Source organism: Schistocerca nitens, chromosome 1 (genome assembly GCF_023898315.1).
Source record: "Schistocerca nitens isolate TAMUIC-IGC-003100 chromosome 1, iqSchNite1.1, whole genome shotgun sequence".
NCBI classification, from domain to species: domain Eukaryota; kingdom Metazoa; phylum Arthropoda; class Insecta; order Orthoptera; family Acrididae; genus Schistocerca; species Schistocerca nitens.
In genome coordinates, this window is record NC_064614.1 from 1011740934 (window position 1) to 1011758459 (window position 17526).

The 17526-nt window shown below is 38.9% G+C and overlaps 1 protein-coding gene across 4 annotated transcripts in view; it reads left to right on the forward strand.

Annotated features, from left to right (window-relative positions):
- LOC126195693 (diacylglycerol lipase-beta-like) overlaps positions 1-17526 on the forward strand; it is a 903756-nt gene that overhangs the window by 801779 nt on the left and 84451 nt on the right. For all 4 annotated transcript variants that reach the window (XM_049934332.1, XM_049934324.1, XM_049934338.1 and 1 more), the window contains 2 exons: positions 15338-15506; positions 16998-17121. In XM_049934332.1, the coding sequence (XP_049790289.1) occupies positions 15338-15506; positions 16998-17121 (293 nt within the window). The remainder of the gene's footprint in view (positions 1-15337; positions 15507-16997; positions 17122-17526) is intronic.

Consider the following 17526-nt stretch of genomic DNA (forward strand, 5'->3'; position numbering starts at 1 on the left):
AGTGGACTTGCCCATTGTCTTGCTTGTATGGGTGCAATAGCTGCGCTGTCTTGCAATTCTTTAAGTTCAGCAGCTACTTTGTCCCGTAATGCAATGGGAACAGGTCTGACCAGGCAAAATTTTGGCTGAGCATTGTCTTTCATAGTAATTTGTACAACAAAATTGTTAGCCTTGCCTCAACCTTTAGAAAAGAGTTCCGGGAATTCTTTCAGAAAGCTAGCTACACAGTCTTTGACACTGAACTCAGTCACTGGCAACACAATGTCCTGAATTTTAAAGCCAAACAAATCAAACGAATCAAGGCTAAATATGTGATTCTTCAGCTTCTCCCAGCATATTTCTTTCTCGAACAGTCCACGGGTCTACTGTCAGTCCATAGTGTCCAACGGGCACAATATTTCAGCGATCAGACATGTGTGCTGACAAACTGAGCTCCTGAGGGCGGGCCACCACAGATGCTGACACCAGCCTCTCAGTGACTGCCGACACGCGGCCGCGGACCGCGGAGAGAATGCCTCGCGGGGAAAGGGGATTTAGGCCACCAGCCCTCAGAGGTCAGTTTGTCAGCGCACCTGACGGTGGCAACATGTCTGATTGCCGAAATATTGTGCGCATTAGACACTATGGACCAGCAGTACACCTGTGGACTGTTCGAGCAAGGCTAAATATGTTCTCATAATCATGTGATTGTTGTTGTTGTTGTTGTTGTTGTCTTCAGTCCTGAGACTGGTTTGATGCAACTCTCCATGCTACTCTATCCTGTGCAAGCTTCTTCATCTCCCAGTACTTACTGCAACTTACATCCTTCTGAATCTGCTTAGTGTATTCATCTCTTGGTCTCCCTCCACACTGCCCTCCAATGCTAAATTTGTGATCCCTTGATGCCTCAGAACATGTCCTACCAACCGATCCCTTCTTCTTGTCAAGTTGTGCCACAAACTCCTATTCTCCCCAATTCTATTCAGTACCTCCTCATTAGTTATGTGATCTACCAATCTAATCTTCAGCATTCTTCTGTAGCACCACATTTCAAAAGCTTCTATTCTCTTCTTGTCCAAACTATTTATCATCCATGTTTCACTTCCATACATGGCTACACTCCATACAAATACTTTCAGAAACGACTTCCTGACACTTAAATCTATACTCGATGTTAACAAACTTCTCTTCTTCAGAAATGCTTTCCTTGCCATTGCCAGTCTACATTTTATATCCTCTCTACTTACAAGGGAACCTCCCCATCGCACCCCCCTCAGATTTAGTTATAAGTTGGCACAATGGATAGACCTTGAAAAACTGAACACAGATCAATCAAGAAAACAGGAAGAAGTTGTGTGGAACTATGAAAAAAAATAAGCAAAATATACAAACTGGGTAGTCCATGAGCATAGGCAACATCAAGGACATGCAAGTGCAGGAGCGCCGTGGTCCCGTGGTTAGCGTGAGCAGCTGCAGAACGAGAGGTCCTTGGTTCAAGTCTTCCCTCGAGTGATGAGTTTAAGTTTTTATTTTCAGAAATTATCAAAGTTCAGGCACTCACACATAATCAACTTCGCTCTCCAAAATTCCAGGACATGTTCAGATTTGCTTGGACTTATGCAGGATTTGACAGTCTACACACGGAAAAATTTGAAAACGCTAAAAACATATGTTTTGACAGAGCACAGTGTAAACTGTGCGACTGTGAAACTGTTGCATTCATTTGTTGCAGTTTATATGACAAACTCTTATGTTTTCATCACTTTTTGGGAGTGATTATCACATCAACAAGAAAACCTAAATTGGGCAAGTTAGAAGAAGCTTTTTACCCATTCACCAAGTGTACAAGTTAGGTGGGTCGACAACATGTTCCTGTCATGTGACGCACATGCTGTCACCAGTGTCTTATAGAATATATCAGATGTGTTTACCTTTGGAGGTATCGTTTGACCTATGACCTTGTGATCAAATGTTTTCGGTTCCCAGAGGCACGTCCTTTCGTCTACTAATCGCACGGTTTTGTGGTGCGGTCGCAAAATATAGACACTAAACTTATTACAGTGGACAGAGACATCAATGAACGAACGGACAGATCATAACTTTGTGAAAATAAAGAAAGTAAACTTTTCACTTGAGGGAAGACTTGAACCAATGACCTCTCATTTCGCAGCTGCTCACGCTAACCACGGGACCACGGCGCTCCTGAGCTCATATCCTCCTTGATGTTGCATATCTTGCGTATGGACTACTTAGTTTGTATATTTTGCTTATTTTTTCGTAGTTCCACACAACTTCTTCCTGTTTTCTTGATTGATCTGTGTTCAGTTTTTCAAGGCCTATCCACTGTGACAACTTATAACTAAATATGAGGGGGGTGCGATGGGGAGGTTCGCTTGTTAGACCATCATCAGTTATTTTGCGGCCCAAATAGCAAAACTCCTTTACTACTTTAAGTGTCTCATTTCCTAATCTAATTCCCGCAGCATCACCCGACTTAATTCGACTACATTCCATTATCCTTGTTTTGCTTTTGTCGATGTTCATTTTATATCCTCCTTTCAAGACACTGTCCATTCCATTCAACTGCTCTTCCAAATCCTTTGCTGTCTCTGACAGAATTACAATGTCATCGGCAAACCTCAACATTTTTATTTCTTCTCCATGGACTTTAATACCTACTCTGAATTTTTCTTTTCTTTCCTTTACTGCTTGATCAATATGCAGATTAAATAACATCGGGGACAAGCTACAACCCTGTCTCGCTCCCTTCCCAAACACTGCTTCCCTTTCACACCCCTCGACTCTTATAACTGCCATCTGCTTTCTGTACAAATTGTAAATAGCCTTTCGCTCCCTGTATTTTACCCCTGCCACCTTCAGAATTTGAAAGAGAGTATTCCAATCAACATTGTCAAAAGCTTTCTCTAAGTCTACAAATGCTAGAAACATAGGTTTGCGTTTCCTTAATCTTTCTTCTAAGATAAGTTGTAGGGTCAGTATTGCCTCATGTGTTCCAACATTTCTACGGAATCCAAACTGATCTTCCCCGAGGTCAGCTTCTATCAGTTTTTCCATTCGTCTGTAAAGAATTCGTGTTAGTATTTTGCAGCTGTGACTTATTAAACTGATAGTTCAGTAATTTTCACATCTGTCAACACCTGCTTTCTTTGGGATTGGAATTAACATTCTTCTTGAAGTCTGAGGGAATTTCGCCTGTCTCATACATCTTGCTCACCAGATGGTAGAGTTTTGTCATGACTGGCTCTCCCAAGGCTGTCAGTAGTTCTAATGGAATGTTGTCTACTCCCGGGGCCTTGTTTCGACTCAGGTCTTTCAGTGCTCTGTCAAACTCTTCACGCAATATCATATCTCCCATTTCATCTTCATCTACATTTTCCTCCATTTCCATAATACTGTCCTCAAGTACATCGCCCTTGTATAGACCCTCTATATACTCCTTCCACCTTCCTGCTTTCCCTTCTTTGTTTAGAACTGGGTTTCCATCTGAGCTCGTGATATTCATACAAGAGGTTCTCTTTTCTCCAAAGGTCTCTTTAATTTTCCTGTAGGCAGTATCTATCTTACTCCTAGTGAGATAAGCCTCTACATCTTTACATTTGTCCTCTAGCCATGCCTGCTTAGCCATTTTGCACTTCCCGTCGATCTTATTTTTGAGACTTTTGTATTCCTTTTTGCCTGCTTCATTTACTGCATTTTTATATTTTCTCCTTTCATCAATTAAATTCAATATTTCTTCTGTTACCCAAGGATTTCTACTAGTTCTCGTCTTTTTACCTACTTGGTCCTCTGCTGCCTTCACTACTTCATCCCTCAAAGCTACCCATTCTTCTTCTACTGTATTTCTTTCCCCTGTTCCTGTCAATTGTTCCCTTATGCTCTCCCTGAAACTCTGTACAACCTCTGGTTCTTTCACTTTATCCAGGTCCCATCTCCTTAAATTCCCACCTTTTTGCAGTTTCTTTAGTTTTAATCTACAGTTCATAACCAATAGATTGTGGTCAGTGTCCACATCTGCCCCTGGAAATGTAGCACAGTGATTGTAGCACAGTGAAAGTCACAGTTCATGTATGTGAGCAATACATGGCAGGCAAAGTACATTTTCCGAGAATGGAATGTCTTGTCCATTATAAACCATCAGGTGCATGCTAGTTTTAGACAGGTGTGGGGAGCCTAATAGTTCATATGTATTACAATTCAGCAATGTAACAGAGGCACCCATGTCCAACTGAAATTTCACACATTTTCCACTAAGATTCAAATGAACAAAAAGTTTGTTGGACTGGCATTGCACTGAAGAAACTGTTTGTTTACTAGGGTTGCTAATGCCCATAGCAGGCTTTGAATATACTGCATTGATTACATGAGCCTTGTGACTAGATTTTTGAGAGGGGGCAGAATTCCTATGTTTGTTCCGTTGCAAACATATGGATTGTATGTGAATTTTCTTGCCACAAGCATAACACTGTGCTTGTCTGGATGGGCAGTCTTGGTGTTTGTGCTGTAAATAGTACTGAGGGCATGACTTAATTCTGTTCGCCTGTTTAGAGACCTGTTTATGTGACTTGGTGCATGCATGCTGTTGCTTCCTACTGGGCCAGTCGTTAGCAAGGGATGACTCAACCCAGCAGATTAGTGGTTGCTCAAATTTATTGGCCACTATGGCATTTGAATCATACCGATCTAGAATTTGCACTATGTGCTGAAAGGATGGATCTGACTGTTTCAAAATCTGTTGTCTAAGTTTGACATCAGTTACATTGTACATAATCACATCATGCAACATAACATCTGAACATAAAGCACCACAAGCACATTTAAATTTGCATTTCCTCATCATACTCTGCAGATCTATTACCCACTCATGTTAAGTTTGTTCTGACCATTCCTTGCAATGAAATAAATGGTACCTAGCTACCACCACATTCACTTGCTGGTCATAATAGTTAGTTAGAGAATCTGATATAGGAGCGTTCACTCAGAGTGCCATTAGGAAACAATTTCTGAATGAGGTGAAAGACTGCACTTCCTACTGTTGACAAAAAGTAATGTAGTTTCATAGTACCTGATACGTTGAGAGCAATGATGTGGGCTTTATACTGTTCCAACCACTCGAGCCATTCCTCTTCTTCTTCATTAAACTGGTGAAAAGGTGGTATGGCACTCAGGGCTACAGTTGATGCCTTTGGTGCAGCATTGGTGTTTGATTGGTGAGTAGCTGCTGTACTATGTTTAGCATGAAACTGAAACATCTGTGTTAACTGTGTTGCATCTATCACTTGCAGCTATGGTGCCTGAGCAGGGGTGGGATAGTTGGGTTACTCACTTTGGAATAGGCAAATGCAGTGAACAGACAGTGCAAGCAAGAAAAATAAGCGCACAAGCAAAGAAAATTTCTGAATCGCAAAAAAACAGGTAAAACACATAAACACACTCCTACAACGAAAAGACAAGGTATAATTGAGGTGCCAACAAAACACAAAAACGCACAACAGAAAAAAAAAAAAATTTGGTAGCCAGGCACAGGGTTGTCGCATTGGTGTTTGTTCACCTCCTCGTCACCAAATATGTGATGTCTAGGAATCCTGAAGGCTCGGTTCACTAGACAAACATGCAAACAAATTGTATTAATGAGTTTTATTACAATAAGAAGATACAATACTTAACTTTTCCAATTACACAGGTGTGTCACAAGCAAAGGGCGACATACAAAATAATTGATCTTCTTCAATATAGACAATGCCAAGTCGGTGCTACATAGAGAGTAAAAGTGAAGTTGCTAGAGTTGATGCTGCTATTGAACTGGGTCATATTGACACTACTATAGAACTGGGTCATGCTGACACTACTATAGAATTGGGCTATCACCAGTTGGTTGCAGCACTCATGTCCTCTTCATATCGGGGCCACTGTTCACATTGTTGTCCTGGAGGGAGGTCCGGCCAGTGTGCTATTGGCTGACTTCTTCTCACAGCCTTCTCTTCCCTGTCATTCCTGGCCAGCGTGCTGGCACTTGACTTTATGCCATAACACTTTCTAAGTTTAAACAATGGAATTTCTAGGTTGGAATATCAACAATATAAGGAAAAAATAGATTCTACTCACTGTAAAGCTGACCCTGTTTGATTTACTTGCATGTTACAAATTATTGATGACCTGTTTACAATAATGGATGCTTCGATATTCAAAACACATCATGCATGCAGGTGAGGCAGTATTCTGTGTAATATATTAATAAGTACTGATCTGTCTCACACTTACCTCTTTCTTAAAAGTATCAGAAAAGATTATTTATGCAAGGATTGAAACACACTACCTCAAAATAAGACATTTTTGGATTTTGAAAGGGTGTCTCCAAAGAACACACCATATGTCAGTCACAAACCAGATTACATAAAATTTAAATGACAAAATACAGGGTGTCCCACTCAAGCCTCCCTGATTTCTAGGAGAGAAAAACCACAGTAGATACGACAGTGAAAAATGCACCACATTGTAGAGCATCTCAAAGAATTTATATTCCTGCATCAGAAGTGCCAAGTATCATTGCCAGAGTGCAGCATGCTCGCATGAAGTGAAAATGGTGACTCCACAGCAGCACGCACGCAGTAGTGTGGTTTGCAGAAACAAAATCGCTGATTACTGTGCAAAGAAATTATTGTTGTGTGTATGAATGTGATCCACCTGATGTGAAAGCAATTAAGGAATGGTATAGGAAGTTCCTGGCAACAGGAAGTGTTCTGAAACATTCTGGCAGTGCACATTATGGAGTTTCAAAAGAGAAAGTGGAGTCCATCAGACAAACGTTTCTTAGAAGCCCATGTAAGTCAATTCGTCAAGCATCTAGGCAACTTGATGTACCTTGATCAACATTGCAACATTTCACCAGTATCTTTGTATGTGTGTGCTTAGAAAGTGCAAATTCTGCAACATCTGACGCCGAACAACAAACCATGCTGACAACAGTTTGCTGTGGATATGCTGCAGCGTATTGATGTGGATGCCAGCTTCCTGGAAAGATATTTATTCTCAGATGAGGCAACCTTTTATCTATCAGGAAGGATTAATAGGCTTAATGTTCATATTTGGGGTTTGCAAAATCTGCACATTATTATTGAACATGTTCGTTATAGCCCTAAACTCAAAGTCTGGTGCGGGCTAATGCACGACAGGGTTATTGGACCGTTCTTCTTTGTGGAACAAACAATGAATGAGTCAGTGTATGTGGACATGTTGGAGCAGTCTGTGTACCCTCAGATACAAGACTTGCAACCCAACATCATTTTTCAACAAGATGGAGCTCCGCTGCATTGGTCAACGGCTGTTCGCAAGTTACTGGATAGGAAATTTCCAAATCGTCGGATCGGATGCAGAGGACCCATTGCCTGGCCACCACATTCACCTGAGATTATGCCACTTGATTTCTTCATGTTGGGATTTGTGAAGGACTGTGTGTATGCTACCAAGGTGGACAACATTCCTACATTGCGACACTGTATCACTAATGCAATTGCAACAATAATAGAGGAAATGTTACAAAGAACTTGGCAAGAAATTGAATATAGACTTGATATTCTTCCTGCTAAGTGTTTCACATGTAGAGGTATATTAATGATAAAGAAATAAATTCTTTGTGATGCTCTACAATGTGGTGCATTTTTCATTGTCATTTCTAATGTGTTTTTTTTTTTCCCCTGGGTCTTTGAAATCAGGGAGGTTTGAGTGGGACACCCTGTATTACCTACAGATATTTTCTGTGACTTGTCAAATGCATTTGATTGTGCAGCTCACAGCACTCTCCTAGAGAAGTCTTGCTGTAAACTAATTTTAATCCTATCTAACTAAATGAATCTAGAGAGAAAGGAATTTAATGTAATCTCTCGTGTTTTCTTGGTGCAATTGATTAACAAATGGCTGAGGCAGTCATCAAAATATTGTGCGTAACATGGAAATGATGACTTGTCAGAACACCCAGAAGCACACAGTTAGATTTAACATAGATAATTATAAATGAAGGGAAGGGAAAAAAAGTAGCTAGAGATAGTCACATTGATGGTCAGCACACTGTCATAGCTTTCACTGAGAAGTTGTACATAATTGTGAAACTGGTGTGTTACACATTAACCCACCAAGACAGCTACATTAGTTAAAGTGCCACTTCCAGGATGGGGAGTACACACAGATTAAATCAACCAAGAGTCTGACCAAGCTGGATGTGGCTTTAGGTGATTTACCACACCTGACTAGGTAAATACTGGATTGGTACCCAATTCCAGCCACATTAATCAATCTGCAAACATTTAGAAAATTTTTGCACACTTTCGCAAGAATAACACTACATGCAGATATTTATGAGGGTGGTTTGAAAATATCACAGAACTGAATAGAAAAAAAGTACTTCCATCACTGAAACGTTTCTTATTTTTCAATGTAGTCTCCTTGTAGATTAATGCACTTGGTCCAGTGACATTCCAGTGCCTTGATCCTATCTTGAAAATGAGTTTCCTCCATGCCTGCAAAATAGTTGTCAACTCCAGCTATCGGTTCTTTGTCTGAAGTGAATCTTCATCCACCAAAAAAAAAATTTCCTTAGTTCTTGTAATTTTGCTGTCGCGATGACATGTGTGTGGGCACTCATTGTCTTGATGGAAGATGACTTTCTTCCTTGTTAAACCTGGCGTGTTTTCATGTATATTTTGTTGCAATTTGTCAAGGAGGTTAGCATAGTCTTCTCCAGTAATTGTTTGCCCAGTGCAGAGATAATCTACACACAGAATCCCCTCCACATCCCCCAGGACACTGATGCCATGACCTTTCCCGCCAAAGGAATTGTCTTTGCTTTCTTAGGTGGCTGAGAAGCAGTATGTTTCCACTGCTTTGACTGTTGTTTTGTCTCTCGGGTATAGTAGTGCACCCAAGTTTCATCTTTGGTCATAAACTGGAGCAAAAAATCTTGTTTTTTTCTCCTAAAATGGGCAAAACATTCTTCTGAGATGTCCATTCTCATGCATTTCTGTCCAACGTCGAGAGTCATGGCACCCATCTTGCAGATAATTTTTTTATTTCAAATTCTTCAGTTAAAATGCAATATACCCTTTCAGATGACATCTGGCAAGCATGAGCAATTTCATGCACTTTCTGTTGGTGATCCTCCATGACCATTTTGTGCACTTTTGCAATGATTTCTGGAGTAGTGACACATCTTGACCGACCACTGCGCGGATCGTCATCTAAGCTCTCCTGGCCAAATTTAAATTCATTTTTCCACTTGGAAACAGTTGAATATGAAGGAGCAGAGCCCCCCAGTGTATTCTGAAAATTGGCATGAATGTCCTTTGCTCCCATACCTTTCTTTACGCAGTACTTTATCACTGCTCAAATCTTTGATTTTTTCCATCTTCACAAATCACTATGCAGGAACAACAGCAGAGCCACATCACCACATCCAAGAGCACTGATGTGGCATGTGTTTACAGGCAAAAGTCCAATGAATATCATATGAACAACTCCATACTGGGGGGGGGGGGGGGGGGGGGGCATAGGGGTGGCAACAGGAAGGGCATCTGGTCACCCCATAATGGAAAATCCATTAATGACCAGCCAACCCTATGCAGATGTGGAACAAAGGTACAAGTAAAAGAACAACTGCATCACAGATCATAATGATAGGTTGTAATTATGGTATATGTAACGTTGAAATAACTGAGCTAAATTGAACTCTGCTGGATGTACACAGAGCTGACCTGATAGAAAAATACTTTTGACACACCCTCCCATTTATAGTTAAATATGTAGTTGAACATTGTTATAAATTAAAAAAACACACACACATCATGAGATGATGTAAAATAGCACATCATATAACAATTGGAGAAACATTTAAAGTTTTTAAATACTTACCTCACACAACTGTCTCACTGTCATATTTTGATGAAGGATTCAGGAAACTATACCAACTATGGAATGAAACTGTGACTTTCATGCCACATCATGTTTTTTCAATGTAGGATAACATGGATTGTGCATCAAAAACATCATAGACAAACTTCTTTCGTAACAGACTTGCCATTGATGCTTAAATGATTGTATAACAGTAACAGTTGTTATACAGGGTGTCCGAAAAGTTTTTCCCTGATTACATAAATTGATAACTCAGGCTAGAAGTAAGATGCAAATATGAAACTGATGTCTAATTGTTTACAAACTATCAAAGTTTTTCTCGCACATCAGTAAACTTCCACATGAGCACCCTTGGTAGCACATAGCACATCTAGGCCATATACAATTTCCGTCCACACATTAGCCAACATCACTGGAGGGGTCGATTCAACGACTGTGGTTATCTGTTGCCGCAGGGTTTCAAGATCTGGTACACGTGTTCGGTAGACCTCATCCTTGACATAACCCCATAAAAAGTATTCTAATGGGGTTAGGTCAGGAGAGTGTGGAGGCCAAACCATTGGCCCATCACGACCAATCCATCGCCCAGGAAAGGTCATATCGAGATAGGCACGGACGTCCAAACCCCCATGAGGCAGTGCACCGTCATGCTGAAACAAGACATCAGGGTGATACTGAAGCAGCTAAGGAACAGCATGCAGTTGCAACATGTCCAGATACGCTGCAGATGTGATGGTAGCCTCAGCAAAGAAGAATAGCCCGATAATTCGATCGTGCAATAGCACGCACCAAACATTCACCTTTGGACTGCCTCTGGTGCACTCCATGACCTCGCCAGGAGGTTGTGATCCTCAAATGTGCACATTATGACGATTCATTACTCCACTGACAAAAAAGGTCGCTTCATCGGAAAAGGCAATTCAACTGAGATAACCATCATCATCCTCAATATGTGATAGCATTTGGACCATAAAGTCATATCGACGTGTACTGTCATTGGGCAACAAGGCCTGAGCGATTTGCACTTTGTATGCATGAAACAATAAACGTTTGTGTAGAATGTCATGGAGAGAGCTTTTTGGCATCTGTAATTCATGGGAGGCCCTGCACACCGACTTCTTCGGACTTCGCAGAAAAGGTTTCCTTACAGCTTCCACCCTGTCTGCTGAGGTTCTTGGTCAACCAGACCTCGGAAGGTCAGTAACCGATCCTGTGTTCTTGAACTTCTCATACCAGGCTTTAATGCTCCTGACATCAGGTGGATTCCTTCCAAATGTTGTCTGGAAGTGTCTCTCCACTGTGGTTGGTGATTGTGTCTCATGGTACCACAGGACACACTGTGCCTTCTCCTGATTGGTTAACATGGCTTCTTGGGCACTGCATCTCATCCACTACTTATGTACTGTGAACCTAAAACAGAAAAAAAAACTTTGATAGTTGTAAATAATTCAACACAAGTTTCATATTTGTATCTTACTTCTATCCTGAGTTATCAATTTATGTAATCAGGGAAAGTCTTTTCGGACACCCTGTACATGCTATTACCATCAGTATATTAATAAACTTACAATGGAAAATTAACTATTCATGTAATTTTTGTATGTTTACATATTCTGTATACAAGCAAAAACTCTGCGATGGTAATTTTGAATTATTTTTTCTATCCAAAAATGTATAAATTTATATATCTGAACAATTAATTATGAATATTAATTTCATAAGACTGGACACATTCAAGATGGGAGAAAAGCAACCTAAATTTTCAATTTAAACCATATTTTTCTGTATCACAATATAGGCAAATAAATATTAATTTCACAGACAAAGTTTTTATAGTTCTTAATTGCCTTAATTTATAGATATTCTAAGACTAAGGCTCTATTAATTTATGAGCAGAAAGGTTTCTAAAGTCATAAATACTTGATTTGTTTATATATTGAATAAGCAGCCATCATGTTTTATATTATTTTTGTGAAAATACTGTGATGGAAATTTTAGCCAAACTATTGCTTTAAATAATTGTATTGACATTAAAATGAAAAAATAGTCTGAACTGCAACATATTTACTTAAATTTTTTGGTTTCTACACTTTTGTAATTTGATATATGAAATTAGATGATGACACTGCTGTCTACAAGTCATTAAATTACTTTAAATGATCTTAAATAGCATTTAAAACACATAAGGAAGGAACAAATTGCCATTAACCAATAAAAATATGATATATTGAGTACTCATCATAGGTACTGCATAGTACAACTGAAAAGTGTATCTCCCCACTCCCAGTATCAGTTAATTCATTAGATAACTCTCTTAACTTGACAGTTACACTTCAACCTGCAACACAAGGACACCATGTGCTGAGAGCAGCCAGCAAATTAAGGTCATTTTGCTCACTCTGGGCCAGAGGTTCACAATCTTAAAATGGCCACTGCCATAGTTTCAATAACAAATAAAAACTTTGGGTATATTTGTTCATTATTACTATTCTTATTACTATTATTGTTGTTGTTGTTGTTATACATGTTCAGGAAAAAAATAAAAATGTGTCCCTGATCTACTTCAATAAGGCCATCATCAGTGTTGCTAGAACTACACATTTGTATGACACATCTCCCCTTTCAAATTACAATATTCATATTTAGAAATATTCATATTTAGAAATGTGTTACACATTTTATTTGCTTGCTGAACCTCCCATGTTGAGTTCATATGTTGTCATTGATCCCTAAATGTGGTCTGTCATTTACATGAACCTGTTCAACATTTGGTTCCAGTGCTGACATGGACTACAGTCTAGCCTCTGTTCAGTAATGTCAACTCCTCCAATGAGTTCATCTGGAAAGTCAAAGTTGTAGTCTCCATCCTTTTCAGTTGTCTTCACCAAATGGAAACAATTCCTTCATATTGTTTGTTAGCCATTTTGATGATGTAAGAATGAGCTAAACTGCAATTTTCCTTTACTTGCCAATACCTGCTTTACCTTCCTTCTTTAATTCGGGAATACCTCGTGCCTAGTGATGACTGCCATCGTAATTTTTTCATTTATTCAGTTTCCTTCTTCCCATTTTCAGACAATCTTTATGTTCAGGTATCATAGATACCACAGTCTGCATTCACCTACCATCTATTGCTGGTTGGAACTAATTGAAGAGTGACATTGCACTGTATCTTTGTAATCACTATAGCCATCATCACTCTTCATGAGACAATATTAACAATTTTCATCAACCTATTGCTCTGCGATAACTTTGGGCTATTTTTTATGTGCTTCAAAGAACAATATCTTGCAGGCTGTAAATGCTGATGTGAGTAATGGTTGAAATGAGTCCTGAAGTTACTCACAACTTTCTCATGTACTGTGACTTCAAAATATGAGCATTAAATGTTTGCCAACCTCTGACTCATCCACAGAATGCAACAGTACAATTTCTGGATAATGGGATAGAAGGTTACAAGCAAATACCAGTTTTCATATAACTTGAATAAATCAACTGCAACTTGCTGCTATGGCTGTTGTGAAAATTCCTATTGGATAAGGATCTCAACTGATTATTAGTTTTCATGGTGCATTGTGGTCACTGTTTCAGTTTCATTTGAAATTCTTGGCCATATACGAATTGTCATTTCATTGCTTTGAATTTTGTAACACATTATTCTCAAATTTTTTTTTAAATGTTGCTTCAGTGATTTGTAAGCAAACATTTGAAAAAAAATCAAAATTTTGTGTTTTTCTCACTGTTGGAAGGAAGGAAGGATGATCAGAGTTTAATGTCCCATTGACAATGAGGTCATTAGAGACAGAGCACAAGATTGGATTACTGAAGGATGGGGATGGAAAACAATGATACCCATTGCAAATGAACCATCTTGACATTTGTCTTAAGCAATTTGGGGAAATCATGGAAAACCTAAATCTGGATGACTGGATACTGATTTGAATGGCCTCCTCCCAAATGCAAGTCCAGTCTTGGTAGCCACCGCGAGAAGAAGAGCTCTGACAGCTGACAGCGCAGTTGCTAGTATTCGACACGGACAGGCAGTGAGCAAGCAGCGGTTGCCCAGCACTACGCTAACACTGGGGCATTGCTATGGTAATGTAAACAAAAGCTCACGATTTGATTGGCCGTCACGGATGTGCGAAGCACATGCACCAAGGCCGCGTCAACTGTCAAAGCTCTTCTCTCGCTGTACGCACTGTAGCTTGGTGCTCACAATTGGTAGTTTGTGTTCTGTTTCTTAGCAATTTGTAGAATGTCCATTTTATTCTCTAACTGCATTGTTTCAAAATCAGTTTTAGGAGGATTTAGTAGTTGACTTTTAAATAGTTACTGGAGACCTCAAACATTGTTTTACCATGAGAAGTTAATCTTCTGTGCTGTAAACATATGTTTGTCTTAAATATGTTGAACAGTAGTCTGTTCCCCTAAAAAATTCTTAATAGTTTTTATGCAAGGACACATTTTTGAAGTATCTGACTAGTTGAGTATGTCAGGCAATTTCATAAGTGTAATAAATAAATATAAAATAAATGGAATACAATTTTTGTCTTAAAGCCTACCACAAATGATAGCTTTCCCCTCCCCATGAAATACATTACAAAACCATAATCTTCGCACAAAATTTACTTGATGAATAGAAGCAGTGAGCTTGGTAGTTCTTCTTGCACTTTTCTGCAGAAATTAACAATACATTGCATCCATGTCAAAGTACCTTATTTCAATGCATGTCAACTCTCAGTCACAGCATTACAACCATTGCTCTACCTCACATAAATTTCTACACAGTATCACACAGATACAGCACGTATAAAATACTAACCGATGATCTCTGGCATGAGGGTTGCATAAGATCCCATATCCACACCCTGCTCTACTTTATTGTTTTAAAATTAAGCTGAATTTAGATTTATAATAGACTACACATACAAAATCAAATAAGCAAGCAGTAGAATTCAACCTAATCATAACAAGTCAGATGATAAAATCTGTCATGTATTACCTTGAACTTACCTCAGTCTCTCAGCCAGGTGAGTCTACTGTTGAAATTATTGCTTGTTAATTTATGTGTGATATGGACAGTCATGCCTTCTTTATATAGCTGTGAGTTTTATCATGATTTTACCCTTCATTAATCTCTTCCATTTTGAATGTGATGTAAAGAAAAAGAAGAATATTCATGTTTTTAGGTAACCTTTCTTTATGAGTGGATCACTTTGCATCCATCTCCACTGAAGAATAAAACTGAAATCAACTTGTACAAATGCATTTAATGTTATTATTTATGAAACAACATAAGGCAATTTTTTTTCTTGTAAAATCAGAATCATTCTTTTTTTCTCTCAGTACCTATTGCAACAGCACAATTTAAATCCCTGTCTTCCCTGTTCTACATGTTTTCTTTTATATACTGCTAATACAACTTTGTTTCTGTCAACAGATGCTAAGGACATAATGGCAGACTGTCCAAGCTGGATGTCACTGGAAAGTGCTCACCACTTCCTGCAGTTGGCCATAGCCTCATATGGATGGCCATTTGTGATGTACCGCTATCCAGTAACAGGAATTTGTCGTCTTACCCCAAAGATGACTTGCTGTGCTTGCTTTAGGTATATTTCATCAGCATTTGTTTTCAAGACATTTGAGTATGTATCAGTTAACTTAATAAAAAGATGAGAAAGTGGAATTGACCGACCATTGAATTTTTGGACACATTGTTAGCTAGGTCATAAAACAAATGATGTACATGGCTTTGCACATTCTTACCTTCCTTTTATCAGCTCCAAACTTCTCTCTACTTTTAACTTTAGTTACATTTACAGAATACATACCATTGACTTGTGTCCTATATGGCTTTATTCTCTTCTGTCACTCCCCTGCATGAGGCCAATTTCCTCCTAGCTTCTTGTTTATTTTATCTCCGTATTAACTGCTCAGTATTCACCTGCATGCATAGGCATTATCTCTACCACTCGCTCATTGTATGCTTTATTCCTTCCCCATCACACTCATATCTTACCCATCTGAGTGAGAGCTATATGATACAGAAGTCGTATTATGTAACAGCTCTGTTGAAAACTCTGTGTAGTCCTCCTCATGCAGCTGAAAACGCTAGAACATTTTGTCAAATACATCTCTGATTCAACATCTCTGACTGATTAACATCAATCTCCACTAGCCTGTCCTATATACACCTTTCTCCCTTCCCGAAGTCCCAGCATGCTCCAGCTGCTCCCCACCACTTCACTTTTGTTTGATTTATCTTTCCATCAATCTACATCCACACATTCTCTCTGTGGGCTCCTCATTCCTGTATTCTGCCCCCCTCCCCTTACCCACCCATGCTGAACGCGCACCATCTACTGTACTGTAAACAGTGTGTGTGACTTTCTCCATCTGAATGTTCCAGGGTTAGCTCACCTGTGCAACATTCATATCACCCTCTTCCTTGGTCTCTCAACTATTTCAATGTTCAACATGTCAATTATGTGGTCAGTGATTATTCCTTCCATTGACAGTAAAGCTTTCATAGCTGAGTCACAAGCCATATGGTTTTTTCTAAAGGACTGATAGCTACACTGTTACAGTGCATTTGAAAACTACATCAGTGATCTATTGCACTCAGTGGTCCATTTCTTCTGGCCCTAGTCTAAGACAAGGCCTTATAGTATTTATCCTCGATATAAACAAATCTAATGCATTTTTATTTGGTTATGTATTAGCAAAACAATGTTTGCTAACACAGTGAGGAAGTGATCATTGAATTTGGTGCCCAGTGATGTTATTCTGTCATCATTTTTATCACACTTACTATATGAAAACTCTTTTTCATTTACCTCACAGTTTAAAACTGTAATAGGACTTCCATTCTTTGCAGACATTCTGCTATAGGTTATCATTGAAAAAGATTGGTTTCTATTGATTTGCAAAAGTGAAATTTAATGGAAAGACCTTGAGCAGACAAATAAAAACCAAAACGATGTCTAACATAACTCACTTCTGATCATTTGTTCTGATAAATAGTTTTCTGAATATGATGTGCAAACAATGTAAGATTAATAAAGAGTTTTTCAATTAAATAATGATCCTTTTTTTTCCAGGCAGAAGGCTGTTACCATACAGGAAGACAATTGTTGTTTGTGCCATTTTGCTGGTGTAAGGTACATGTCTGAACTAGACACTGAAGATATATTGTTTGCATCATTTGAAAATGAGTTATTCCAGGTAAAAAAAAATCAATTACAATGTTTCTTTGTTCAACTGATCAGCTCATCATGAACAGCACACCTTTGAAAATAGCAAAGTGGTATTTAGTGCTTCGGGAGGAAGGCAGCTTACCACTCACAACACAGACACATTGTGTGAAATTCCTTGGGGTACAGCTGGATAACTAAACATAAAGCACCTCTCATTGTGTGCATTGACCTTAGACCTGAGTGTTGTCTCATTTTATTTTTTTAAGTCTTTGTTGTTTATGGAATTATTTTCCTGTGAGTCAACCTAAAGTAAATAAAGTGTTTATACCAGCAGAAGCGAGTACTAAGAATATTGTGTAAAGTAGATAACTCTATGTTTTGGAGAAGTCTTTTTAAATAGCTTGGAATTTTGACACTCACTTCCAAATAGAGT